This window comes from Agelaius tricolor, unplaced genomic scaffold (genome assembly GCF_023055355.1).
Source record: "Agelaius tricolor isolate 1412-34295 unplaced genomic scaffold, bAgeTri1.0.p SCAF_20, whole genome shotgun sequence".
Classification (NCBI taxonomy): domain Eukaryota; kingdom Metazoa; phylum Chordata; class Aves; order Passeriformes; family Icteridae; genus Agelaius; species Agelaius tricolor.
This window is the reverse complement of record NW_027269280.1, coordinates 10,791,023-10,818,409: the sequence shown is the minus strand read 5'-3', so window position 1 is coordinate 10,818,409 and position 27,387 is coordinate 10,791,023. Positions and strand designations below refer to the sequence as shown.

General features: G+C 44.4%; 2 protein-coding genes across 15 annotated transcripts in view; one reads left to right on the top strand and one right to left on the bottom strand.

The window, feature by feature from the left end:
* SFI1 (SFI1 centrin binding protein) overlaps window positions 1–6,093 on the bottom strand; it is a 30,934-nt gene extending 24,841 nt beyond the window's left edge. For 2 of the 10 annotated variants that reach the window (XM_071445573.1, XM_071445572.1), the window contains exons 1-2: window positions 1,359–5,861; window positions 254–325 (exon numbers count right to left, since the gene is read on the bottom strand). In XM_071445573.1, coding sequence (XP_071301674.1) covers window positions 254–325; window positions 1,359–1,525 — 239 coding nt within the window. In that variant the 5' untranslated portion in view covers window positions 1,526–5,861. Of the gene's footprint in view, window positions 1–253; window positions 326–1,358; window positions 5,863–5,924 lie in introns of those variants that run through there. The other 8 variants (XM_071445566.1, XM_071445565.1, XM_071445570.1 and 5 more) reach the window with 7 other exon arrangements.
* A 123-nt stretch (window positions 6,094–6,216) lies between these two features.
* On the top strand, window positions 6,217–26,876 carry EIF4ENIF1 (eukaryotic translation initiation factor 4E nuclear import factor 1). 5 transcript variants are annotated; one of them, XM_071445577.1, is made up of 19 exons: window positions 6,217–6,376; window positions 6,828–6,954; window positions 10,172–10,245; window positions 11,035–11,162; window positions 11,697–11,977; window positions 12,556–12,757; window positions 13,838–14,013; window positions 15,515–15,650; window positions 15,987–16,166; window positions 17,993–18,222; window positions 19,494–19,562; window positions 20,039–20,222; window positions 20,674–20,753; window positions 21,118–21,257; window positions 21,432–21,516; window positions 22,527–22,659; window positions 23,753–24,097; window positions 24,303–24,467; window positions 25,002–26,876. In XM_071445577.1, exons 2-19 carry the CDS (start codon window positions 6,856–6,858, stop codon window positions 25,226–25,228), a joined length of 2,934 nt encoding a protein of 977 aa, XP_071301678.1. In that variant the 5' UTR covers window positions 6,217–6,376; window positions 6,828–6,855; the 3' UTR covers window positions 25,229–26,876. The 5 variants fall into 5 exon arrangements, with proteins under 5 accessions (XP_071301678.1, XP_071301679.1, XP_071301677.1 ...); XM_071445578.1 differs by having other exon boundaries at window positions 19,491–19,562; window positions 23,816–24,097; XM_071445576.1 differs by having other exon boundaries at window positions 19,491–19,562.
* The last annotated feature ends 511 nt before the right edge of the window (window positions 26,877–27,387 follow it).

Below are 27,387 nucleotides of genomic sequence, written 5' to 3'. Positions count from 1 at the left end.
CAAAACACAATTCCTATTAATTTGGTTAATAGAAGCTTAACCATGATTATTAAAAACAAACAAAAAAAGCAAGAGCAAGAAAGGTACCCAAAGAAAATCTTCAAGTGATCTCAAAATACATACAACTATTTTCTTGGCAGCCAGTACTCTCTTAGCCCAGTGGTAAAAAAACCCCACAAACATACAAAAGGCAAAACAAAAACCAAACAAACAACAAAAAACCTCCACTTTTGAGTTCTGTAATTTTATGTACCTGGCTTTGGAAGGGAGAACTTGTCCAAATGTCATTTTTGCCCACAGATAGAAAAACTTCCTTGCTAGGTATCTGGAATACAAGGAAAGATTAGCTGCTTTTGTACTCCTCCTCTGCAAATTCCCAGGGAGTAGTGTAAATAGGAATCTTTATTCTAGTTTCAGTAATAAAAGTAAGGGTTTTCAGAGATCAATGCATATATGAAATATTCAGACCCTGAAATTAGTACCTGTAACACAGCACTTCAGAAAGGATTAAGAGGCCCAAGCATCAGTGCAAAACCTGAATTGGGATGTATTCCTGTAGGAATGCTGGGTAGCCAGGATGCCTCCCAAGCAGCCCTGCTCCAGCCAGCAGCACAGCTGAGCAGGGTGCCCTGGCTGGCTGGGAGCCCCTTCTGAGGTCTCAGGGTGTGACATCACCGTTCCCCCAAGTCAACCAGCTGAGCCAGAACACCTGAGCCCATCTAATGCTTGGCCCTCCCTGAAGGCAGCCAATCTTCCCTCTTCCCACCTCCCCTCAGCACTTCCACCTCTCCACGAGTTTCTCCCAACACCAGCTCAGCTCACTCATGTGTTCCTGTGACCCTGCCACCCTTCTCCTCTTTCTCCCCAATGGATTCCAGAGTTAGCTGGCACAGGGAGGGCCCCAGCAAGCACCAAGGTAATTACCTTCACAAGGTAATTGGTTAAAGCACACAGCCAGGAAGGGGGGCCTCACTCTTTCAGTAGGTCTGAGCTGCTCAGCCAATGATGGGCTTTTAGTCTCTACACAATTACATCCCACCTTTGTCAAGGCTCTTTTAACAAACAAAAGAAGCAAATAAAAAACTCTAGAAGAGAGCAAGAAGAAATCATGACACCTGGCAGTGTATCAAAGAATATTGTTAAATAGCCATTTTTAAATCTGCCTTTCAAAGTAAAAAATACATGAAATCTGACTGTCAATCCTTGTCCTCACGTTACCACAAGGCATCCTCAGAACTGTCTGCGATGGCCATGAACTAAAACTTCTGCTGCACCCTGCACTGGTACCACTGAACCCAGACACTTTCAGGTCTGATCCCCTGCTCCACTTAGTGAAAAATATGTTTTGTACTTGTCACCTGCTTTGGAATTTTTGTAACATTCTTCTTTGACTCTGGATATACCCATCTTGACCTGGCTTGTCATGACCTCTGTCCTGAAATTCATGTCTTGCAGACAGGGGAGCAACAGATTGTCCAGCTGCATGAACTTGATGCTCAGGTGGGTGCTGGATTTCATCCATCATCAGGGATTTTGAACTTTAAAGGAAAGAAGAAATATTTTGTGGAAAACTGTATTACCTGCAAAGGAGTGGCATTATTTCAATAGCTTGGTCTGTAACAAAGGTGTCTAATCAAACACAGAACATGACAGCTGTGAAATGCTAAACCATTTATTGTTTCTTTATCAGGTGTTTTGCAGTATCTGGAATTTTAAACTTTCCCCAACACAAGCAGGAAGATACATTTCAGTGCCACAGACAACTCCTTTCTCCTCTAAAGCTGAAATGAGAAATCACTGAAATGCATTTGTGTGTGCACACAGGGTGTCTTGAGAGAGAAGCTCTGGTTGTGGTTTTCTGCCTTTTAGTCTCAAACATATCAAGGTATTCTGCCTACTGCTGATAAATTCTCTTGAGCACCAGTGAACTGAAGTGAGATTTCCATTTTAACATAAACTGCTCTTTTACTAGCTAGAAACTACTTCTTTCCTAGTTTTGTTCATATTTTAACTGTGTTTCTCCTCATAAAAAAACAACTCAAAATTTCTTCCTGTTTTTACATATTAATCATTAAAAAACAAAATTAGACCTATTTTTCTATCACACAGTTTACTTTCACATGTAGTTCTAATCTGAAAAATAACAAGTGTGTTTTTATGAATTCTAAATATTTTTTCTTGGTAATTTTCTGAAAACAAGGATTAAAAAAAACCTATGCAGATAAAACTTGCTGCACCGGTTCCATTGAAGCTTCTTTCCCAAAACAAATGCTGCCACCACCCTGAAAATTTGCACATTAGAAACACAAACACATTCTTGAGTTCCAGAAGAGGCCACAGAAGAGGATAATCTGAGATCTCACCCTAATGATCTCCTGAACTGAGCTAGGGAAAACATGGCTGCAGCCAGAAAAAAATGCTGTTTTCACTAAGTGACTGGAAGAATGCAAGTTTCAAAAGTTCAGCTGAATAACCACTACTAAATACAAATCACTGGGAGGAAATACAGTATTTTTGGCTTGTTCCAGCAGGCTGCAAAAAGTTAAAAATAAAAGTTAATGGAAGAAAACAAGACCTGTATTTTGTGTGAGAAAGTCTTTTCTATAAAATATTACCTGAATGTTTTCTGAAAGAGATAGGCCCTGTCCAGCACACAAAATACTTCACATCAAGATGTGCAGTTAAGGCAACTCTAAGGCAACTCTATGCACGTTTGAAGAGGAGTTTCAGGCACTTTAAAATTGTTGCAAAACAGTCTTCAGCACAAGTTCTTGTACACACCTCTTAGGCCCAACTCCCTTTGAAACTATTTCAGCTGCCCCAAAGATAAACCTGGTCTGACCACAGGCAATGACAGCCTTACACAAAGGAACTGAAACAATCAAACCTGGGTAAAACATGCGGAAGTTTGGTATGAAAGCCTAAGGTGTGAGAGCAGCTAGGGATTTTCCAACATATGTACTTGGAAACAGATTATTTCTCTAATTGGAACACTATTATGTGCTGCATATATTTAATGATGACACCTATGTCCCCCAAAATTTATGGCAAGTGACCATGAAAAATAAAAGTCGAAGAAGGATCATTTCTCCCTTTTAAAGTTAGGAAACAAAAGCATGGGAAGAATAAGAGAACTAAGATGGAGTAAATCTGTGCTTGGGCCAACAGCTGTGTCCAAGTACCTTATGTTCCAGTCCAGTATCTCAAGCTCAAGAACATCAGTTTTACAAGTAAATGTAAAGATAATGTAAACTCACATAAAGATGTGTTTCATGATCACTTTGGGAGTTAGGCGCTTTTTAGATTTTTACTTTGCTTTTAAGAGGAACTAACAAAGTTCCATAGAGACTAATAAGCCCTTCTGTGAGAGTAACTCAACTTCTTCTGTCCCACGGAAATCTTAAGATGTCATAAATATAAAATAAATTACAGCTGAAGTCTTTAACATAGTAGCTTCCTATTACTGCTTACCTCCCCCTGAATCTCTCAATTTCACTGTAGTTCCAAGCCTGCAGTTCAAATGCACTTTCTGCTCTGCAATGTTGTTTATTAACTGTGGACAAAGCATGAATTGGTGCCTGTTACTTGTGATGAATCCAGCAATGGATCTATGCTAAATGCAGTCTGTATCATAGAAATGACATGATTTCCAGTCAGACTGCAATTCCAGATGTTTAACATGAAAAGCATCTGTGTGTCTCAGCAACACTGTGCTAGCTTAATCTAATGGTAATAAAGTTATAACCATTTGAATCCTATGGCAGCAATTCTGCCCACCTAAACAAAAATGTGCTAGAAAGGTGCTGTAAAAAGTAAACTACTCCAAGTTATGTGCTCCTACTTAAAAATAAACTATTAACCAAGAGTGACACCATCAGCAGCTGATTCCTTTTCACCTGTTGTTTTTTTTTTTTTTAAATACTATGTTCCTCTCCTTCACAAGCACTTAGAAATGAAGACAACAATGAGTTCCACCTAGCTCCACTGAGAGCATCCCTACGCCTGGAACCCTGTAACTTCCCAGGAAGAATATGACTCTGTGAAAGCACCTGGAATTATGGCCAGGGATCTCCTTTAAAGTGTGAGGCCCAAAATGGATTCTTCTACAAGCATTGGTTAGGGTGTAATAGCAAAAAAACCCCCTCCAAAAAAACCAAACAAAAATAAAACAAAAATAAAAAAAAATAAAAAAAAAAAAAACCAAAAACAAACAAACCCAAACCCAACCAAAAAACCAAAACCCAACGCCCCCCCCCCCAAAAAAAAACCAACCCACAAACCCAACACCAAAGGCAAACAAAACCATCTTTAAAAAAACACCAAAACAAAACCCTACAAGATTTTTCTGGAGTTTTACTGCACGAGATTGCCCTCAGCAGGTAACTGTACCCTGAGCGCTTTTCGTGCTGATGGACAAACACTGGAGACCCACACGACGCTGCTCCACAGCCCCGCCGTGAGGGCCGCGGCAGCCGCCCCTGCCCCGCTGGGGGCGCCACGGATCCCGGCACCGGCGGATGCGGCACCGGCACCCGAGACGGGCGGAAAGCAGCGAGGAAATCACGGCAAACGGGAGAGAAGCGGAGGGAAGAACCAGCAGCGCCTCAGGCGGCCCCGCCATGAGGGGCGGGCTCTCCCCGCCCCGCCCGGCCCCTGAGCAGGGCGCCCCCGTGCGGCGGGGCGGGGCCGAGCGCTGTCCCGGCCCCGGGAACAGCCCCGGCGTGACCGGGATTTACCGAGCACGGGCAGGAAAAGGGGCTGGCTGAACGGCCGCGGCAGGGAGCTGTTGCTGCACTTGAGAAAAAACTGTTCTGCCACTTCTGTGCCACTGGACGTTTCTGCTGTAACAGGCACCTGTGGCAGATATGCCTTGGTAGCCAAAAAGCCTGGTTTAGCTCACAACAGCGACGAGCACAAAGGTGACAGTGAAACACAACGTAGCTCAGGCCGTCTCAAAGCCTACAGCATCTCATAATAACCACTCAGCTCGAGGCTAGTGGCCCACTGGTTGCTATGGAGTCTCCCTGTGTATTTGTTTGGAAAGTACTTGCTGGCTTCAAGAGACTTGGCAATAGTTGCAGTGCTGTCTCATTAATAATGCAGCACTTAGTCACGAAAAAAAGTGAGAAATTTATTTCTCTCATTCCACAGGTAACCAGACTTTAATTCTGGTATTCAACTTCATTATAGATCGGAGAAGAGAACACCTTATTGACCAGATGCTACACGAAATCCGTTTTCTTACACAGACCTCACTGCCCAAGGTGTTTGGAAACCCTATGGCCCCGCTGGGTTCCTATGGCAGAATGGATCCAAGTGCCGGGGACAGAGCTGCGGGCAAATAGAGCAGGCGATCTCGCTCAGTAAATTCCTTGAAATGATGTTAAAAACAATGTCTGCTCCTCATTAGCAAAAACTGAAAGACTTTTCCGCTGCCCTCGCATACGCTGCTCCGCTCACTGCACCAACCTAGTCCTGCTATCCCACAGAACGCCAGACTCCAACGTGACAGGAGCCCGGTGCGGGCTGAGAACACCGGGACCCTGCGCTCACACTGCCGGGCTGGGCAGCGGCGCGGGCTCGGCCGGACCGCCCCCCTCAGCCGCGGGAGCCGGGCCGCTCCCGGGCAGCCCCCCCGAGCCCGCCGTGACCACGGCGAACGCGCGGGGCGAGGGGAGCGCCCGCCGAGCGCGCTCCCAGGCCATGTCAATCGCGATCGCCCCGCCGCTTCCCGCCCTTCTCTGACCCCGCGCTGCCCCTGAGGCGAGACTGGGACACAGTGACAGTGCCGGGACAGGGACGCGCCGATCCCGCCGCCGCCCCGCACATGGCGCGCACCGCATCCCGCCGGTGGCCGCCTCCCCCGCAGGGCTGCCCGCCCAGACTGCCTGCAGGCCCTCACCGAGCCCCGCGCCTCTCCTCACCCACCGCACCGCTCGCAGGGCGAGACGCCGGTTCCGCGGGGCGGCCGGCGGCGATGACGCAGGGCGGGAGGGCAGCCCGGCCGCCGTCAGCGCCTCCCGCCGCCCATTCCCGGGCAGGCGGCAGGCGGGGGAGCCCCCGGCGCGCGCGCCCGACGCGCCTGCGCGCGGGGCGTTAAATGGGTGCGGAGCGGGCGGCGCGAGGCCCCGGCTACGGCGGCTGAGCGGAGGCGGCGCCGGACGGAGCGGGAGCGGCGGCGGCGCGCGGGGCTGCGCGGGGTGGCCGGGGCTGGGGGGGGGGGCGGTGGCGGCGGCGGCGGCAGCGCCGGCCCGGGGCGCGTGCGGCCCCTCAGTGGGGGCGGGCGGGGGAGAAGTGGGGCCGGCGGCCGGAGCAGGAAACGCCGCGGGCGGCGGTGAGGCCTTGAGCGGAGCGGAGCGGCGCGGGACACCCGCCGGTGAGTGCGGCCGGGCGGGGATCCGCTGAGTCACCTGCCCCGCTGCCGCTGTTCCCCTCCCCGGCTCCGGCGCCTCGGGACGGTGCCTGGGCCGCGCTGCCCCTGCGGCGCGGGGCGAGCGGCGCCCGGCCCCTCAGGGCCCCGCGGGCTGTGTGGGGTGCGGGTCCCGGCGGCCGCGCGCCCCGGCCGTGCCCGCAGACCGATACTGCGAGAGCCGGAGCGCCCGAGCGCGGGCAGGGCCGGCCGCGCTGTCGGGGCGGCTCGGACCCTTCAGGCAGAGCCGCCCGGCTGGGCTGGGGGAAGGGGCAGGGTTGGGAGGGAACAGGCGCTGCTGGGGAGCGCGGCTCTACTTTGCTGTGCCTAAGTGCTGAACTGACTCGGGCTGGAGAGAAAATGCACCCTCTAGAAAGGTACGTCCTGGAATCTGACGGGTTGGTTTTGTTTTAATTAGCTCCGCGGTTAAAGGCTTTGAAGTAACCATGGATAAAAGAGGAGGTGCAGCAACAGAAACTGAAAATGGCGATGCTTTCATGGAGCTGAACAGAATTACAACTAAATACCCACATCGTTACACAAAGGTTAGATCACTCTCCTTTCGTCTCTGAGTTGTGTGTGGAAGTCTCGGTCACAGGAGTAGAGTGGGAGGTGGAGGCTCTTGTGAGAGGGAAACAGTGAGGTGAAAGCTGAAAAGCCTTTGCCTGGATTAGGATTTACAAAGTGGTGTCAAATGAGTGGCTTGTTAATGTGATGCAGTTGTGCAATCTTGTCCTCGATATGCTTTTGATTTCCACCACCTTATTTTAATATCTGAGCACCCCACAGCATGTGCTGAGAGATTATTGTGGAGACTGAAGTATTTTGTTCTACCAGCGCCTCATAGTTCTGTTTTCAGCAGTGTTCTTTTGAAAAGTTGATCAAAAATGTTTTCTTGCAGTAGATGCCATTTCCTAGGAAGGTGTAGCACACTAGATCTTATCAGGACCTCTCATATGTTTACTGGGTGCCTGTTGTAACCTTAGAATTGCTCGTATTTGATTGCTGAAAGCCTAAACAGTTGTGACTAATCAATGCTTAGTGTTCAAACGTTAACACAGGTGCTTTTGTTTAACTGTGATGCCTAAATATATGTGTGAGGGGAAGAAGAAGAGCCAGATAACTTGCAAATAAAAAAGATTGTTCCAGTACTAAGTGAGCTTGATATGCTGTCCGGTTTAAGATTCAAATTTTGTTTGGGGTGTTGGTACCACTGCTGAAAAATGCCTTTGGGAAGTGTCTGTAATGGTGGTTGATTTCCCCGTGGCTGCAAGCTGTGGGAACAGGTGGTCATTGCTTTGTGAAAAGCTGTTAAGATACTTTGCAGCAAATGGCCTCAAGTGTGGAACAGGAGAGATAGTATATTGTTGCTGACTGTGTTATCTTTGTTGAGGAATTTGGAGCTGTCGGCTTTTTAGCAGGTTGTTTTTTAAAGGAAAAAGAAGTTATCGTTGTGGCTATGTTCTGTTGAGATAGTAGAGCTCTAGCTTATTTTAAGTAGACATCAACAATAAACCACGTACTTCAGAATTGGCAAAACTTCTTGGGAATAGTACAGCTTTCTAAATCTGTCTAACTTCTTAGAAAAGATGTGCCCTTAACTTTTGAGGATGCAAAGTATCCTGTTATTCAGACCTAGTTAGTCAGTTAAATGCTAAGAGAAAGAGAGGAGCTGTTTTTAAAGCTCCTCTGCTGAAAAAGTGGTCTCTATTCTCTTTCAGTCTTGCCTAAGTCCTCTTGTGTAGTAGCTGAATTCTGCTTCAATTTCTGCTCTGCTTTTTGGGGCAATGTTCAGCCCGTGCTGGTGGTGGCTGTTGACTGAAAGCAATGCCTTTGTAACTTCAGTTTTGTTAATTCAGTACCTGTGGTTTCTGACCAGGATAAAGTTGCAGAACTGGTGCCAGAAGGTGCCTAGTCTTGTTTATCAGTTGGTTTCCAAGAAACTTTAAATCAAGAAATACCAGAAATCAGTCTGTGTTTAAATACTTTATATCATATGGTTTCTCTACATTTTACAGCTCAAATATTTTAAGGTGGTGAGGTAATCAACATTGTAGGGCATTTTCATGTGTTCCAGCTTCCTACTAATTAGGGATTGAGGGAACACTGTTTTAGGGTATGTGCTGCTGATTTAGAAAGAGGAGTGATTTCTTTTAATGGTTTATATTCATTTACTACCACTATGAAAACACCTGGCTCATTCTCTGAGTAGTTCTAAGCTGTCTGCTTAAAACTGTGTGATAACAGCTAAGCACACTTCCCCCAGCCTGCTTAGAATGTATGTGAATTAAACATAAAGCCCCACAGGTGGAAGTGCCAGCATTTATCTCCTCTGTTGGAGGAGTGCTCTGCAGTTTAAGCTGTGTCTTTTCTGGTTCTTGGGAAGCTGTTCCTCCAAGGGTGCACAGCTAATGAGTGAAAGGCAAGAAACAATTCAAATTTTCCTCACTTGAGTGAAGAATTGTGATAGGATGTGAATGAGAGCCTGTGGACTCCCTCTCGTGGCCAGCAGAACAACCCATTCCCAGTCTGGTGATGGACAGGGCTGTTCATACTTGTAGTGTGTGCATCAGGCTCTGATAGTGTTACAGCACTGATGTTCCTCACAGATTGAGGTTTATTTTGGGAAGCTGTGGGCAGGGAGGCTAGGCTCCCTTTAATGGCACTCTTCTTGCTGAGGTCTGATACAGGGTGATGCCTGGGGTGGGGGAATGTTAAAGTTTTATCCAGCTACCAAATTGCCACCTAGAGCAAGTGTCAAACTGGCATAGTTAATGAACTGATTGTAATCATGTGGGGAAAGTGATGTAAGAGTTCTGAAGGATATTGTATTTTTGGGGGAAAGGGTAAAGAGATTTCTTTCAGTTTGGCTGATGTATGCTGTCTGCTGCTAGGATTTCTTTATCCTTCCAGCTGCTCACTGATCCCTGCACAGTTCTGAATATTTCAGTACAGTTGGGAGTGGGGCAGGTTGAAGAAAGGGGATCTTGGGAGAATGAGTAAGTGCAACTAGAAATGTGCATCTTAACTGCAGCAGAGTTCATGTTGATTTAGAGCACTGATGATCACACCATTAATAATGCTTTCTGAATGTGGCAAGCTGCAGTGAGACTGCACTGGTTGCCAGTTGAGTGACTGACTGCTCAGGGTGTGCAGTGGTAAGCTAAGGGCTGGCCAAAGCTGGCAGAAAGTGGGAAAATAAATTATCCAGCATTTATTTAGTGTTGGGTGGAATGGGTAATTGTATAACACATATCATAATATCTGGGAGTTGGTGATGGTCAGAAATGGCAAGCTTGACTGGAATTTGCAGATCTACACCAGTAACTGAAATTGTGCTGATGCTTTTTTTACCTGCTGAACTCTCTATGGCATTAACCACAGCAATTTTGATTCCTTCTGAAGAGCTCACCAGCTCTGGTGTCCATGATGCCTGTGTTGTTTTTAAGCTGAAGTGTCCAGGGAAGTGAATACATAAACATTTATGGTGTGAGCAGCCTTGGAGTGTTCACAAGAAACTGAGCCTGGCCTAGTAAGGCTTAGTGCTTTGAGTAAGTGTTTGGTCAGTGGCCACTGGTAGAACAACTGAAATAGAAACTTTCAGTGCTGTATTTCACAGGATAGGAAACAACATACTGGGGAACCTGGGCTGTCAAATTAAAACACTCAAATGAACAGTCAGTCTGGAATGGATGATTTGAGTCACTTAAATCTTGTCTGGCTGTGAATCAAAACTCACGTCTTGATTTTTTTTTTTTCTAGGAGGAGCTGCTGGATATTAAAGAGCGTCCCTACTCTAAAAAAAGACCTTCTTGTCTTTCTGAAAAATATGACAGGTATTTTCTTGATTATACAAAGGCTATATACATTTCTTTCAAAGCAAAAGTTTAAATTGCAAAAAACCACTTAGCTAAGAAGTGCTCTTATGTTGATGGGAGGTGTATGTGCCACTAAGTTCAGACTGCTATGGAGTCCAGTTTTTAGAAGTACTAATCTGCTAGGAAGGGCTCAATGCTCTGGCCAAGGATTTTGTTCTTTGAACAGAGATTATTTTCTGCTGGATCTCATAACTTCACACAACACAAGTCTTACAGACTTGCAGGAAAAGGTACCAAGAACATGGATGGGTGTGTAGCACAGACTGGGTCAGGCTGTAACAAGCTGCCTTGCTTAGTGGATCACTCTCCCATGTTGTCACTGTACCTCACTAAAAAATGGAGGTGAGTGTTCTTGGCTGGTGTTTGTAAGCTTATTAAGGAGCAGTTTCTTTACTATTCAATGAATTTATTGTGGAAGCGTGAGATTGAGGTAAAATTACTCAAATGCTGAAGAGCAGCACCATGTGATCTACTTGAACTGTTTTGCAGTGTACCAGGCAAGCTTCAACAATAACTAGTGTTCTAAAATCTGGTACTCACTATTGTACTTGTTTCCTGTTACAGAAGAGATCCAAATACTGTGTGTGAAGTAATAAACCATAGTACAGCAGATTTAAAAGTTGGGGATGAAGGATAATTCACTTGTACTGGTTGCTCACCAGTGAATTCTAGGTTTCCAACAGCAGCACTATGAAGCATTTATTAGACTACAAGGTAGCAAACAATCCTGCAATTTTATTTTCCTAGTGATGGTGTCTGGGATCCAGAGAAGTGGCATGCATCTTTATATCCAACTTCAGGGAGAACTTCACCAGTGGAAAGCTTTAAAAAAGATTTGGATTCCGATCGGACTTCTCTTATGCGTAGAATAGTAGGTGAGTGTGTTTGAGCACCTTGCTCAAAACTGAACCTGGGCTGTTGGCAAAACCTTTCCTTTGGGATAGCCCAAAGGAGACCAAACAAAGTCTCTGAAAACTGTTTGGCTGCACAGGATAAGTGTCAAAGAAGACTTGGTTGTTCCAACTAGACTATAGTGAGTTTTCTGGTGACTGTTACCTGAGAACAAACCTGTGCAACAGTCAGTCACATCCTCCTATTATTGCCATGTAATAATGAATACATATGTAAAATGCAAGTGCTGGGACTCAAAGCTGAGCACTTAGAAGTTCTATAGTGGGAAAGCAAGTACTTCTAGGAGACCACAGTAGTTCCTCAATACCCAGTAAATTTTTTGTTTGCTCTTCCTGTGGTCTCAGCTAGATCAGCTTCACAACAATAAATCATGAGCATTTTCCTTTAAAAGCCTTGGGATAGCAGCAAAGCTATGGAACAGAGGGGTGCTGTACACACAACTCAGTTGTGTTTAATACATTAAATTTAATGCTTTTTGTGTGATCTTTGACTCGTAGATCCAAGAGAGCGAGTGAAAGAAGATGACTTGGATGTAGTGCTGAGTCCCCAGAGGCGGAGCTTTGGGGGTGGCTGCCATGTGACAGCGTCTGTCAGCTCCCGTCGGGCAGGGAGCCCCCTGGAGAAGGACAGCGACGGCGTCCGCGTGATCGGCGGCCGCAGGATCGGCAGCGGCCGGATCATCTCCTCCCGGAACTTCGACAAGGACCATCGGGGCGGGGACTCCAGGGACGCCAGGGACCGCGATCGTGACAGGGACTACAAGGATAAACGCTTCAGGGTTGGTTCCTCCTTTTCCTCGCTGTTAAATCGGGGCTTTGGACACCTGGGCACTGAAAGCACCTGGGGCAGGTGAGCTGCAGGCAGCAGCGAAGTGTTCTGTGCAAGCAGGCCCTTTAAGGGTGAGCACTTGGTGTTTCAAAACTTACATTCCTTCAGAGAGCTTCCAGGGGTGTATGTAGTACTGTTTGTCAGACAAACCCTGCCTGTGGCTGACTTTTACTAGCAAGAGGTTCAAAAGTCTAATAGTTCACTTGTAGTTCTTGACCTGGCAGTTGTCAGCAAGCATAACCTCAGTAAATGGGTGCTTTCCATGCTTTCAGGCTTTTTTTTAGAAAAAGGAACTGCTAACTCTCAGGCTGCAAAGCTGAGTTTGGAAGCAATTGCAGATCAATAGCTTTTGGTGTAACGAAGCAGAAATTCAGCTGTGAAGCTTTAAATTTAAAAGCTTACAGAGCATTGAGGGAGGTTGCATACACACTTAAAAATACCCAGAACTGGTGTGAAAGGTGGAAGTTGGGGAAGAATCTTAGGAAGCAGTATTTTATTAAGACTAATGTTTTTAATATCTGCCCTCAGAGGGAATTTGGTGACAGCAAACGTGTCTTTGGGGAGCGAAGAAGGAATGATTCCTACACTGAAGAGGAACCTGAGTGGTTCTCTGCTGGGCCTACAAGTCAGTCTGAAACCATTGAGCTGACAGGCTTTGATGATAAAATTCTGGAGGAAGATCACAAAGGCAGAAAACGTACGAGGCGACGCACAGCCTCGCTGAAGGAAGGTAAGGACAAAGCTCCCAGGAGCTCTGCTTGCCTGCTAGTGGGGCTCACTGCTGGGTGTGCAGGGACTGTTACACATCCAGACAGGTGTAGATGAAAACCTTTATCTTAAGCTTGCACAGCTTTTGGTCATGCTGAAGCACAAGGTGTAAAGCCTATAATGGTATTTGTAATCTGGAAGATCAATTAGGTGATAAATTACTGTTTTTTTCCAAAGAGAGGCGAGATTGAGAGGCTGGGAAAAAACCTTGTATGGATGCTGAATGATATCAGAAGTTGATAGGTTATTCTAAAGGTTTTGTTCATTTCTATATCCTGCTGGGTGCTAAAGGCTCTGTTTAAATTAAGCTGATGCTCTGAGGTACTTGAAATAGTGTTTTTCCTTACGGTAATACTAACATTAGGAACACTGATCTGGGTATACATCTTCCAGTAACATAGCTTTAAACTGAATTAGGAAATTTGTGCAGTCATTGGATGATTAAAAAAACAAGTTGCAGTATGGCAAGAGAGATGACTTTTTAATGCTAGAAGTTCTGCAGGTGGACAACACAACTGGATTGTAGTGCAGTTCCAAGCACAGGAGTTTGCAGCTATGTCACAACTTTTTTGCAGTGCCCTGTGCAAGCTTGCTGAGAAGTCTCTAAAGTGAGAAGTGCCTTGCTCCTGGTGAAGGAGGAGAAGCAGTATTTGTCATATGTTGACTATTAAGAACCCATGTCAAGAAGGCAGGAGCTGCCAAAGGATTCTTGGTGGAAAAACAGGAGCAGCTGTTGACTTTCTGCAACAGCTGTATGTGCTTGGTGTGGCATAACAGCCCAGGCTGATCAGGATGCAGTTTGTGCCCAGTTCAATGGCAATTCTTATTTTTCTGAGCTAGATAGTCTTACCAGACTAGAAGCTGTGTGCTAGGAGTTGTAGCAGGAGTCAGTGGAGTGGAACTGATGAGGTATCAGTTGGAGGCTGGGTTTTTTTGGGCCTGTGCTTCTAATCCCTGGGCAAGTGCATTGGCTGCCAGGCACTGTTCCCACAGGAAATAGTCAAGTTCAGTGATTCAGCAGTCCCTTGGTTTTCTTTTTAAGGCATAGAATGCAATGGTGGAGTGGCAGAAGAGGATGAAGTGCAAGCTGTCCTTGCCAATGAAACTCCAGCAGATCAAGAAGTTCCTAGAGAAGCTGTTTTACAAGAACCAGCTCCAGGAGAGTTTGACTTCAATGAGTTCTTTAACTTGGATAAAAGTGTTCCTGGCCTGGCTTCAGTGAGTTTTCTGGGGTTTAAGACTGGGTGTATTCATGAGAAGCATTTTTGCTGCAGCTGCATTCTGTGAAAGCTAAAACTTCTTGCTTTGTGGAAGTTCCTTTATGAAGTGTGTACGTTTAAGATGAATTTGCAGAGCTTTAGCTTTGGAGTGTTAGGATGTTTCTGCCAAGGTTGTTATCCCTGGGACTGGCTCCATCTCCAAAGTAAGTGTTAGAGGCAGACTAGCTGACCATTTTTCCTTTCTTTTGGTCATTACTTGAAGGCTCAAAATTGACATTCTGAATGGATCTTCTTTGGAATTATCCAAGATATGTTCAGAGAAGATTCACTGTACAAATTTAGCCTAGCTGAAGACAGCCTTTTCTGTCTAAGTCTGGGAGATGCAGCAAGCAGATCCTCCTATGCAGACTTCCTGGCAGGCAGTGAGCCTGGAGACACTAGTGCCTGAAAGGATGTATGTCTGAAAGGGTTTGAATCTTTAGTACTTAAACCTTTAAGAGGTTAATTAATTTTTTAGAACTATCACTTCTGTGTTGGATAAACACAGCCTACCAGTTTAGTCAAAAATTGGGTTCTGACTGCAAACAAACAGACCTGACATGGTTTAGAAATGTTGAGGTTTAAAAACAAATGGACTTCTGACCTAATCTTAAATGTGGACAAGCTGCTTGAGTCATTACATGGTGCCAGTGATTTGACAAATACATGGAGGAGAGTTCATTCTCCCTATGGAAGTTGTAAATGGTTTCTTTAGGCTTGATAATCTGATTTTCAGCGTACGTGCAAGGTGGTGACTCCTTTTAAAAGCAGGGATTTCCCAAGTGAAAAAAACTGCTGATGAAGCAGATGGGCAGATGTTCTAACTTGTCATAAATGTTTCTTTGTACTGGTGAGGTGTCTGTGGCAAGTGTTATCATAGGTTTGTACATTTCTTGTACAATATGTTAGAGTCAAACAATCAAAACCAAATGGAGCAGTGCTATTTTTTTTTCTCTGTTGTAAATAGTGTTGACTGCTCTTTGTTTCAGAAATAAACCAATTTCTCTGAGAGGAAGAAGCTGCTCTTCCTTTTGTCTAAAAGAAAACATGGTGCCTGAAACTGCATCTGTGCCTGTTGAGCCAGGCTTTAACTGGGTACTGCCTTGAAGTATAGGAGAAGCTTTAGTTTGAGTTATATTTTTATAATGCACTGGTTTTGAAATACTTGGAGTTCTTTTGTCACTTGCACTTTAACATGGTGTAGTTGATGGCCTTTGGTTAAAGCTCTGGCTGTGCTTTTTCAGTTACAGTTTTACTGTGAGTAAATATTTGGTGTCAGTTAGGGATGTATGCTGGGTTATGTTAACTGTCTGCAGGAGAAAAGCACATCAAAGCTTTGAAACTCTGGGAGCAGCATCTACTTGTCTGTAGCAGAAGAACCTTGCTTGCACAGTAAAGCTTCTCAGAAATGTTGCTGATCTTGCTTATGTTAATATTTTTTTCCTTTTTCCCTCCCTTAGATGATAGAGGATGTGCTGGGGGAAGGCTCAGTGTCTGCCAGCAGGTTCAGCAGGTGGTTTTCTAATCCCAGTCGTTCTGGAAGTCGGTCAAGCAGCTTGAGATCTACCCCTCATGAGGAGCTGGAGAGGCTGGCAGGTAAGGCTGCAGGACAAGGCAGGGTCAGGGAGCCTCCTTCCACATTCTTTCTTACTCATTCAATAAGAAGATGGCAGATAAGCTTTAGGACAGTGAATTCTCCCACAGTTTAAGCACTTGGCATTCTTTTGGAAGCTCTTAGAGTAAGCAGCTGTAAGTTCTTTGTTAATAAATGTTCTTGTCAGTGCTTCCTGATGACTTTCCAGCTGATCTTGGGCAAGGGGTGTGAGGCATAACTTTGCAGTGACATGCTGAAGTTGGTTGCCAGTGTATGTTCATCTTGAGCCATTGGGTTGGTAAACTGATGTCGCAGTGCTCCTGGTTTTACTGTTTCAGGTCTAGAGCAAGCCATTCTCTCCCCTGGCCAGAACTCTGGAAACTACTTTGCTCCCATTCCATTGGAAGACCACTCTGAAAACAAAGTGGACATCCTAGAAATGCTACAGAAAGCCAAAGTGGACTTAAAACCTCTTCTCTCAAGTCTTTCAGCCAACAAGGAAAAGCTTAGAGAGAGCAGTAAGTGCCTCTTCAGCTATTGTCAAGTTCTTGTGATGCAGTGTCCCCCTGCAAGAGGCTTGGTATTCTGGAAACCTCAGCTGCCCAAATCCAGGAGTAGGCAGTGTTACAGATTTACTTACAGCACTGAAAACTCAGTATTCAGCAGCTCTCAGTTGTGTCAATATCATCACTGACTCTTTTCATCCTAATCACAGGATGACATCACTTTATCAGACTGCTTTAGTGGCCAGAAACAATTACAGATGATGCAAGTCTTGATCTGAGTTCCCAGCTTTGTGTATGGCATTTGCAGTTTTTCATACTGGTGACTGGTAATGTCAGCTCTGAAACTGTGGCATTTAAACTCTGGCTTTACCAAAAACTGGCAGTGTCAGTCATCCTTGGCAGTGTCTGTGATGGATCACATTGATCCATTAAGTGTCAGTATCTAAGAAGTTGTACAGTGCCTTGAGAATGGGATTTGTTTGTTTGTGTAGGGATTTGCATGTCTGGGCCCATAGCATGCATGGAGTGTACAAAATGCATGTGTTCTGTGAAATCTTGAGGTCTAATTCCAAATTGGTTTCTCTTTGGCAAGCAGCATGTATTGCCATGTAAACTGGACTGAAGAAAAAGTGATTAGTGTGAAGCAGCTGGGGAGGAAAGCATCTAAGCACTGCAAATGTTCTTAAACATCCAGTCTGGGAGTAGGGAGTGTTGGCTAACATGTGGAGAACTTCCTTAATTTCACTTTAAAAAGACTTGTAGTTCTATTTCTGTTCTGCTTAGTCTGACTTTCCTACTAAAAACTTTTTCAACTTTGATCCTCACAAACCAAGGATGAAGGAACAAAAATCTGTGGGGAAGCTTCCATTTACTCAGAAGTACCTGATGTGGGGCTCTGCATTCCCACAAAATGCTGTACAGCTCTTCAAGTGTTGTGGAGTTTTCAGACCAATTCCTCTCCACCAACATCATGTTTACTCATGTTCTGTGCTGCATGTCTGCATCATTGTTTCTTTTCTCCACCTCCTTGCCCAAATTTCTAGTAAATCTTATTTCTTTGGTCCGATATCTGCAACCCATGGCATGCTTCTGTCTCTTCTTTCTTTTCTTTTAAGGTGTCATGCCTTGTGATGTGTGTCAGCTGGTCCATAAAGCATGTTTAGCCTTGATGTCAGGCACCAGTAGGTGTTTAGATATGTGTAGATGTATGCATATACAGAAAAAAGTACTGCTAAGAGCACTGTACCTTGTGCTGGTTATGCCAGTGAAATCTTTCTATAAGAGGCTTTAATTTCTGAGTAAAAAAATCTACTTCAAACTTTATACACACTGAGCTGAAGTGTGTAACTGAGTCTCTAAAGTATCTAGATTTTCCAGGTATGTATTCTTTCTGCTTGTGATAGCTTCAGAAATTTGGCATGGCTTGCACTGTGGCTGTAAAACCATCTGGTCTCCTGGAGTATAAGATAAATGAAACTTTCCTAATTGAGAAAAGAAACCAACTCAATTGTCACATTAATATTCTCTGTTAAATGCAGGCAAAGTTGTAAAATGTAGTAACAACATTTCTTTCAGGATAAATGAAAGAGCAAGAATTTAGAGCTGAAGCCTAAACAGGTTGTGATGGAGTCTTATGTAGCAGTGGTTGTGCATGTCTATATTACAGTGTCAGTCTAAACCCAGATCAGTCATGGTTTGGCACTTAGCATCAGTATCAAAAACTAAGTTTTTGGTTGTTCCTAATTTTCAAACAACTTCCATTCAACACCTGCACAAGCATTATTAGCTCACTTGAGAACAGACCTGTGGTTTACCAGTATTTCTCTTGTATTTCTCAGCACATTCAGGGGTTGTACTTTCAGTGGAGGAGGTCGAAGCTGGGCTAAAAGGTCTGAAAGTGGATCAGGAGGGGAAAATTGCCACTCCCTTTATGGCTGAGCAAATGGAAGAAGCCCTGAACATCAGTGGCTCCAGGCAGATGAAGAAGGATGGGGACATGACGGCGTTTAACAAACTGGTCAGCAGCATGAAGGCAAGCGGGACTCTGCCTTCCCAGCCCAAAGCCAATGTAAGTGCAGCCAGTGCCTCTGGGGACCTGGGGGGTTACAGCCAACCCTTACCTGAGGCCCAGATGTTTTTAGTGACCTTTGTTTAGTAGAGGTGTGGCAGTGAACAATCTGTTATTTTGCACTTGACTTTTAGAGCACTTGGATGTCTCAGACACATTTTATGGAAAATCCTTTCCTTAGGATTTTTTCTCCTGAGAAGCTGAGAGGCCTCAGAACCAAAATGTAACCAATGGTTATCTGCTGCTGTGGAATGTAACAGGTGCATCTGGGATTGGTCTTGTGTGGTTGTTTCTAATTAATGGCCAATCACAGTCAGCTGGCTCAGACTCTGTCTGAGACACAAGCCTTTGTTATCATTTCCATTCCTTTTCTATTCTTAGCTAGCCTTCTAATGAAATCCTTTCTTCTATTAGTTTAGTATAGTTCTAATATAATATATATCATAAAATAATAAATCAAGCCTTGTGAAACATGGAGTCAGATCCTCATCTCTTCCCTCATCCTAAGACCCCAGTGAACACTACCACACTTGTACTAAGATGGAACTGGAGTGAATACTTGTTAGCTGGAAGATTAATATTGAACAACAGATGACAGTAAGGTTTAAACTGCAAGGAATTGTAGGATGAAATTTCATCCTGCCACTAACTGCCTAAGCAGTATGCCTGACCCAGAAGCTGTCAGTAAATATTTCTGGCACCAGAAGATACTTCTAACAACCAAGTAGGTCTAAAGCATGTGGTTTTCCTGCCAAACTATGCCCAAGGACCTTTAGACCCATCCCACTTCACTAAAAGATAGTGAAGAATGTGAATTTGCCCTGTGAAGAATTTGCAGATTGATCTCAGACTTGATACTTTTGCTCCTGGGTGTCTCTTTACATTAATGTGCAATTTTGATGCACAGAAAAATATCTTGCATAATTTCTTTAACGTACAAACACTTTTTAGTTTTAACATATTTTCAGTTAACCAATGGCTTAATAGCCCATCTCTGGTTGACACAATTACATAAGTTCATATATTTGATCCAAACTTGAATGAGGCACAGTGAAATACCTGTATCCAATCTAGTACAGTCATTTTTCTTAGGTGAAATCTGTGAGCCAGCTCAGCCCTTAACTTTGCTGAAATTTTATTTGGCTGTTGCATAAACTACTGTTCAGCACCACAGATGAAATTATTTCTGTCACTGAAACAAATGTAAATAGTCTCTTAACAAGCTTGGTTGTATCTATGTCTAATTTACAGTGTTTCCATTTTCTTAGCAGAGCCTTGAAAGCCACTTAATGTCACCTCCAGAGATGTCAGGCCAGCCTCTGTCAAAGAATATTCTGCAGGTATTCTTACTGGGGGGAGGCAAGTACTTAAAAGCATATCCCCAATGGGAAAACAAAAATTATTTGAAAATAAGCCATTTAAGGCCTTATGGGATCAACAGTCAGACAAGATACTGGCAGTGTCAGTCATCCTTGACAGAGCCCATGATGGATCACATTGATCCATTAAGTGTGTCCTTTCTTTATACTATCAGACAAGATAGTATAAAGAAAGAACCAGGGACTAGATCAGTTTACCTAAAACTGATCAGTTTACCTAAAAATTTGTCTTGTCATGTTACCTCCTGTAATTAGAGCTTGAAAATGAAAAGCTTGCTGAGTGCCTTCTTCTGGGCAAAGCAGGATTGGTGTATCTGGTTGCACAAGTCCCCCTTGTCTCTAAGTTGCTATAAATAGGGCAGGCTGTGGTGTAGTAAAATGAGCTCATTTGTGTAAATTTGTCCTATTTTTAATGTTCTTTCTTTAATTATTCTTAGGAGCTTCTTGGTCCACCCATTACCAGACCTGCTTCATCGAATGTCTTGAGTGGGCTGATGGGGGGTTTGGAGCCTGCAGCCTCCCTGCTGGCACAGAGAGCCCCCTCTCCCCCCATCCCTCCTGTGTTCCCTGCACGAGCTGCTTCTGCCGATTACCTGCGCCACAGAATATCCTCCCCCATTGGTGAGACTGCTTGCAAACGGGGCTTTCTTTACTGGAGATTTCTTTTAAGACTGCTTTACAGAATTATAAAAACTTCCTGGCACTTGGTGGACAACTAGGGCAGTGTCTGCCTTTTGAGTGCTAAGTGCCTTTTCACTCAGTCTCTGATGTTAAATTCATCACCCAGACCTCACAGTGAGTTCTGGTGAGGATTAATGTGCTCAGCTACTGTGTAAGAATAACTTCCAAGGAGTACTTGGCCATTTGTACTATAAAACACTACCAGGAGCCTCCTTTGTAGCTCTCCAGCTCTGTGACAAGGAAGAGATGGAGCTCTATGTAGATTTAAGGGGTGAGCTGAGAGTCTTCACAAGGAATCCTTAATTCATGTGGCATTATTTTACTTTGGGATATTCTATGTATTGAAAGGAACTGTTAGTACTTTTAAATCCAACTGTTTTATATTCTTTAGGTTTTGGACAAGGTTCTCAGCAGTTGCTTGGTGATCCTTTTCCAGGTGTAAGGAAGCCCATGAGCCCAGTTGCTGCACAGGTTAGATGACATGCCTTTTGTTTAATGTATTTGCATGGCTTTGTCTGCTGTGGTCTAGAGCTAACTTGTGGAAATACATAGTTGTTGCACCCAGATGTTTGTGCTTTGTTAAGTTTACTCTGAGTGTGAGGATGCAAAGTCTAATTTAGTAGAGTCTCCAAACCTTATTGCAATTTGGCCCATTTTAGAGTACCTGAAGTACAAAGTTTCAAAAAACTTCTGTTGCCTGTTAATAAAAAAGACTGTTGGTGGGCAGATGTTGGTGAAGATGTCAGTAACTATAGCAATCAATCTTCAATAGCTTAAAAAAACTCAGCCAAATACAGGCTTTGACTTGTGTGGTTTTTATCCACCTCTACCTCAGATGAGTCCCCTGGAGATCCAGCAAGCTGCATTGGAAGGACTGGCACTCCCACATGACTTGGCCATACATGCAGCAAATTTCTACCAGCATGGCTTTGGTAAACCACAAATGGACAAAAGCAGAGATGGCTACAGAAACAGGTGAGCACCTGACTGCAAAATATAAGGGGCATGCTGTTAACTGATTTTTAATGTGAGTATTGCCTTTCAGTAGATATTAGCACTAGGCACTCAGGATTGCATTGGTTCTTGGCAGTGCTGCCTTTGATTCTGTGCCAAGAGCAGAGCAGCTTCTGACTCCCTGTCCCTTCACAGGCAGCAGAGAATGACCAAATCCCCTGCACCAGGACACAGAGGGAATGCATCTTCTCCAGCCCCTGCAGCATCCATTACAAGCATGGTCAGTACCTGATGTTCAGTGCTTGTAGGAGAACTGTCCAAGTGTCTGCAGTTAGCAGAGTAGAGCAGTGGTAATGGATGGGAGAAAGGGAGCCCATGGAGTTAATGTGATAATGGAATGAGTTTTCCTTTGTCTTTAACTGAATGTCTTCACCTTGGAAAAGAGCCTTTTCTGACCACTGTCTTACCTGAAACTGAAGAAATACCATTAATGTTACCTTGACCTCATGTTCTGAAACCAAATGAAGGTGATTATGAAAAACTAAGCCATCATATTTTGATGCTTAAATTTTAAGACAAGTGCTGAAAGCCATGAGATGCTTTAGAGAACACTGGTGTTTGGGTGTGAAGTGTTTGACCTAAGTGTCTGTGGGTTGAAGTAATGCCTAGGAGCTTCAGGGTCACTTTGAAAATTAGTGAAATCTCAAAGCCAGGCTGTTGCCTCTCTACCTTCAGTACTATGTAGAATGCAGTTTTCATCTAAATTTTCCAATTAATCAGTCAAGTACTTGCAGCTCCATCACCTGCCAAATGAAACAAGTAATACAGGTTTATATTCCAAATGAGTGACTTCCACAGGTGCCATGGAACTCTGAATGGGGGAAAACCGAAGTGAGGCAATAATTCTGTGCAGAACATCAGCCCTGAGCTAATGCAGATGAAGCAGCTCTGTAGGAATTCCTATGGAGTTGCTCTTCTGAACCAATAGCAAAGAGGAAACAGCTGTAACTTACACTACAGCTCAGCTATTTTGTTTCAAGCCTGTTAAGGTACATTTAACTGAGAACAGCTGCAGATTTTAATATGGGACTTGCAAAAAAGCTAAAGAGAAATGCTTAATCTATAGAATAAAGCTATGAAATGAGGTGAAGTAAAATCATGGGCACACAGCAGCTGATTCAAAAGGGCTTTAAATGGAAAGGATGTGCTAGAATTGGTGTCCTCCCACAGCTGAGGTATGGTGGCCTGGATAATGAGCCCTGGGTGAGTTTCTCACTGTGTTCTCTGCAGCTGTCCCCTTCCTTCACACCTACCTCGGTGATTCGCAAGATGTACGAGAGCAAAGAGAAAAGCAAAGAGGATCCAGTGTCTGGGAAAATGAAAATCAGTGATGTTAAAGATGAAAATCAGAGACCAAATGAAGGTATTGTAATGGCTTTAAAATACCACAGGCAAAAGGGATTTGGAATAGACTGAGGTTGTCTCAGCACACCCAGGCTACCTTTAGACATTCCTGATCTGTGGAGATGAGGAGGGAGCCTATGGGAGGAGGGGCCAGAGCTATGGAGGGAATACTCTTCCAGTAGTGCTGGGGCTTAATCTCTATTTCCTATCAATTTCTGAGCAACACTTAAGAGGGCTGAACCATAATTGTTTGCAACTTTTCTGGAGGAACAAGCACAGTGACAATAATGCTTCCATAGCTCTCTACACCAGTAATTGAAAACTTTGTTGTCTTGAGACAACTGAACAGTCAAAGCTGAGACCAGTTAAATAAACTCTTAAGTGTAGATAGCAGATCAGGGAAGCATTTTGTCACCCAAACTGATGTAAGAGGCTGTTAAAAGGAAATGCTCAACACCAGTTGCCTGACCCAGTCAGGCTGACATGGCCAATGGCTGTGGCATTGTCCTTCAGCACTGGTAGCTGCAGAGGCAGCTTGCAGTTCATGGTAGCAGTCCAACTGAAATGTCTCCACTGCAGTACTTGATGCCAGGGTATTTCAGGCCTTGTCTTACTCATCTGGATGCTCTGTGAAAGTGGCTTCTGGAGGTGCCCTAGTTCCAAATCTTGCTAAGCAGATGTCAGATGTAGAAGGCTGCTGTCAAACACAGCTAAACTGAAAAACCACCTTTGGCCAGACTTCTGGCATAACTCCAACTTGTAATCTTGTCTAGGGAGGATCTCTTGTACCTCCTATCAACCTTTGGCACTGACTCCTCTGTGCTGCCAGTTCAAAATTCCTAAGAAGAAAAAATAAGAATTAAAAGTGGAGTTACTGTTGATTCTAAACTAATTAAAGTTTGCTGTACAGGGATTCCTGTGGAACATATTCCTTCTCATTACTCTTTTTGAAATAATTTGGCCAGAAGCATCCAGAAAAAAGATGCTTGCTATTAAATATATATGACTACAGTTCAGCTAGTTCTGGAACCAATCAAATCCAATCATTAAGCCTTAATTTTCATGAGGTGCAATCTCTAGCTGTGGACTGTAATAGCTGTATTCAATTCTAGCTACAGATAACCTACTGTCTAGTTCTGTGGAGAATGCAGATCAAGGAACTTTGCCCACCTTAGGTACCAAACTACCTGCACTGCAACGCTCTGCATGTTCCACACCTCTTACCCAAGCAAATCGTTGCACCAAAGAGCAAGACTACAGGCCCAAATCAGCTGGTAGGAAGACTCCTACAATGGCCTCCCCAGTACCAGGAGGCCCTTTCCTTCGTCCTGTTCATCAAGTACCCCTTGTTCCCCATGTACCACTTGTACGACCTGCTCATCAACTGCACCCAGGATTGGTCCAGAGAATGATGGCACAGGGGGTCCATCCACAACATCTTCCTCTGCTGCAAGCAGGTAATCCATACTTTTTTTCCTGTTTATGCATGTTCTCTTTGAGACTGTTAGGAGCAGCACAAACTGATGCTGCTGATAGTCTTTATATCAAAACTTACCTTTAAATCAGACAATAAATTCCAACCCATCTAAATACATATGTTTTGTTTTGCATGAAGTTCCTGATGCTTATCAGGTAAGAAGTTTTCTTGCTCATGTTCCACAGGTATGCTTCCTCCTGGAGTGGACCTGTCTCACTTGCAGGGAATATCTGCTCCCATCCTTGGCCAGCCTTTTTATCCACTGCCAACAGCAAGCCATCACATCCTAAATCCACGCTCGGGGACACCTTTGCAGCTCGCCATGATGCAGCAGCAGCTACAACGATCAGGTAGGCTAGAACAGACAGCAGGAGTGTGAGTTCTAGAGGGCTCCTTTCTGGGGTGTTGAGTGCACTGGACTAGCAGGAAGCTACTTTAATTTAGATATTCATGAAGCTACTTTAATTTAGTTATTTGTGATCACTAACTTTGTGTGGGTCTCAAGTGGTTTGGGCCAGTGCAAGCTGTTATGCCAGAACAAAGTCCAAGTGAAGTGTTTGGTTTCAGAACGTGTGTTGTTACTGACAGATCTGACTCTTGCAGCATATGTGCAGGCTTTCAGCCTTCTTGGGCCACGGGCCACCCACGTTCTCCAGGGAAATGCTATTTGATCCTGGTCTTCCCTTCAAACCCGTCTGTGTCCGGAACTGGCAGTGTCAGGCCATTTATGGGAGTACTAATGAAAATAAACACGTGGTACCTGGACTTCTGGGGCTCATAGAATGAATAAAAGCCACATTCAGCTCACATGCCTTATCAGGTGATAGCTCGAGGGCAAATCTGTGCTGGGTATTACTGCACCTCTAATACCTTACATTTCACAGGCTCTGGAGCACAGGGATCACCTGCTGGTGCACAAACAACCCCTCCAAATGTGCTGCCTCGGACTGGATTATCTCAAGGGCACACACAGCTCGACCATCGCCCCAGCCAGAGGAGTGGCTCTCCCATTGGCCTTGCAAAATGGTTTGGTTCAGATGTCTTGCAGCAGCCTCTTCCATCCATGCCATCCAAAGTCATCAGTGTGGATGAACTGGAATTCCGGCAGTGAACAGTGACCACTGGGTGGAACACTTGCCATTCTTTAGACTGGATGAGAATGTCCATGGTCAGGACTTCACCTCTGTTTGGTTTTTTGGGGCTTTTATTTTTAGCACTCCGGTGCAGAATTTCCTTTTGAGAGACTAAAGCACATGGCACCTGTCCTGGTCTCATGTCTGCATCAAGACTAAAGGATCCATTATGGCTTGGATAGTGAAGCCTGAAGAAATTTAGATGCACGACAAAGCCAGTTTAATCCTGGAAGTCTCTATTTTTTTTTGTTTCTTTTTGTAAGATATGTGAATGAAGTGCTGATATTCTCTAGTGTAGAGGTAGCAGCTATGGATTCCTTCTGCAGAAAACTACATGTATAGACCCTTCTGTACAGACTTGTGTATAAACAATCTTTTGTACATACACACCTAGAATAGCCTTTTTGAATCTATACAGCTGTACATAAGAGTAGCTGATAACAGTTGAGCTTTAGTTGTGCCTATGGTTTGGACCTTTCTCCATTGTACGTGTGGGACTTTCTTTAAGATTAAAGTTGCATATCTTAAGTGTGAGTGAACAGGATGAAGTTGCTTTGCCTTTTCTTGCTGCTCATCTCCTCTAGGTCTCCCTCTCACATTTTTCTGTCACGTACTGTGCACTCAGTGTAGCTAAAGTGTCAAAGTAAAAGCCCACATCTTGCTGTCTATGTAACAAAGGTCTGATTCCCTGTGACTCTTGCCACCAAATGAGAGAATTGTTTAGTCTTCAAAAGCCTTGAGGATGGGACCTGGTGCAGTCATGCTAAAGCCAGATCTTCAGTCTGTAGGTACCTACTGGTTGTTGCTCTTTTGAGAGGGCTGGTGCTGGTCCTTATTTAGCTGCAGTATTTTCCTTGTTTTAATCTTTCAAGCCAGTTACTAAAGGTCATCAAAATGGAGCCTTGGAATCCTCCTCACCCTTCAACTCCTCAGTCATAGCTGTGGATATTCTGTACTGCCTTCAGTGCTGTTCATGGAAGGGAGTCCCAAGAACTGTCCTCAATCTAGTGTGCATCTGGTGATGCCATTACTGTGAAACTTGCCTTTGGAGTCTTGTTCTGTGGCTTGAAAGGGGGAGGATGGGGTAGTTTTGTGATCTTACTGTGTATATTTGGTTTTAAAATACTATGTTCCTTTTAAGCCTGTTTCACTTCCCTGAACAGTTAAATGTTCTCTTCCATCCTTGTGCATGGTTCCTCACTTCACTCCCTCACTTGTGTTGAGTCTAGTACTGCTGTCATGTCCTACCTAGCTTAGGCCATTGTGCTCTTTTAAGAGGTGAAAGTAAAACCAGAACTCTCACAGACTTGCTCTTTCTTAGGTCTCACTGAAAGCAAAACCAGCAGCAGGGAAAAAAAAAAAAATCACTTGTCTGTATTTTATAACCCCTGCCAGTGTGCTGTGGTGGGTTTGTTTCAGTCCAGCAGAGACAGTGTTGTATGAAATAGCAAGCTGCAATCTCCAACCTGGAAGCTGTTGGAGATCACCCATTCTTCTAGTGGTTGTTCCCAAAACAATCCCTGTAAAACATGCAATCACCAGCTTGTCCTTGTAAGATTGTTTTCATACTTTTTTAACTTGACACTTTCCCAGTAACATTCTGTAAATAAAGTTGATTCTACCAGCTCTCTGTATCAATTACTCTTATACTAAATGATGTCAGAATATTGATGAATTTTTAGCACTGTTCCTGTGGGTAAGATGGAACCAGGGTTTGAGTTGAGATGCAGAAAACTTCAATTAATCCGGGGGTGGGGAGGATCACTCTGCTTTGACAGAGTGACTGGCCTCACTGATGCCCAGGAGGGAACTGCTGCATTTAAATGTCACAGCTAAACGTGAGGAATGAGGCTCAGTGTATTAGAAGTTGTAAAACTAACAGCTCTGAACAAAGTGTGACAGTGAGGAGACAGCAGTGAAACCCAATCTGAGCACCAGCCTCATCTTCTGCCCCTTCCACTGGGGCTCATGACCCAAGCAGCCTGCAGCAGTTCACTTCACCTCACTGCTGCAGGGACTGAGCAAAGTACAGGTGGGAATGAGCAGAATCAAGGCTGGGATGTTTCCTTCCCAGGCTGAAGAGCAGCCACTGTTCCAAGGATTTAGTGCTTGAGTGGGTGTCTCTAATCACTTGGTC

Coding starts and splice junctions, on each gene's coding strand:
- EIF4ENIF1 (XM_071445576.1), top strand. CDS start 6,856: ATGGATAAAAGAGGAGGTGCAGCAACAGAAACTGAAAATGGCGATGCT. Junction 6,955..10,171: donor ACCCACATCGTTACACAAAG/GTTAGATCACTC, acceptor TTTTTTTTCTAG/GAGGAGCTGCTGGATATTAA. Junction 24,468..25,001: donor GCAGCAGCTACAACGATCAG/GTAGGCTAGAAC, acceptor TACATTTCACAG/GCTCTGGAGCACAGGGATCA.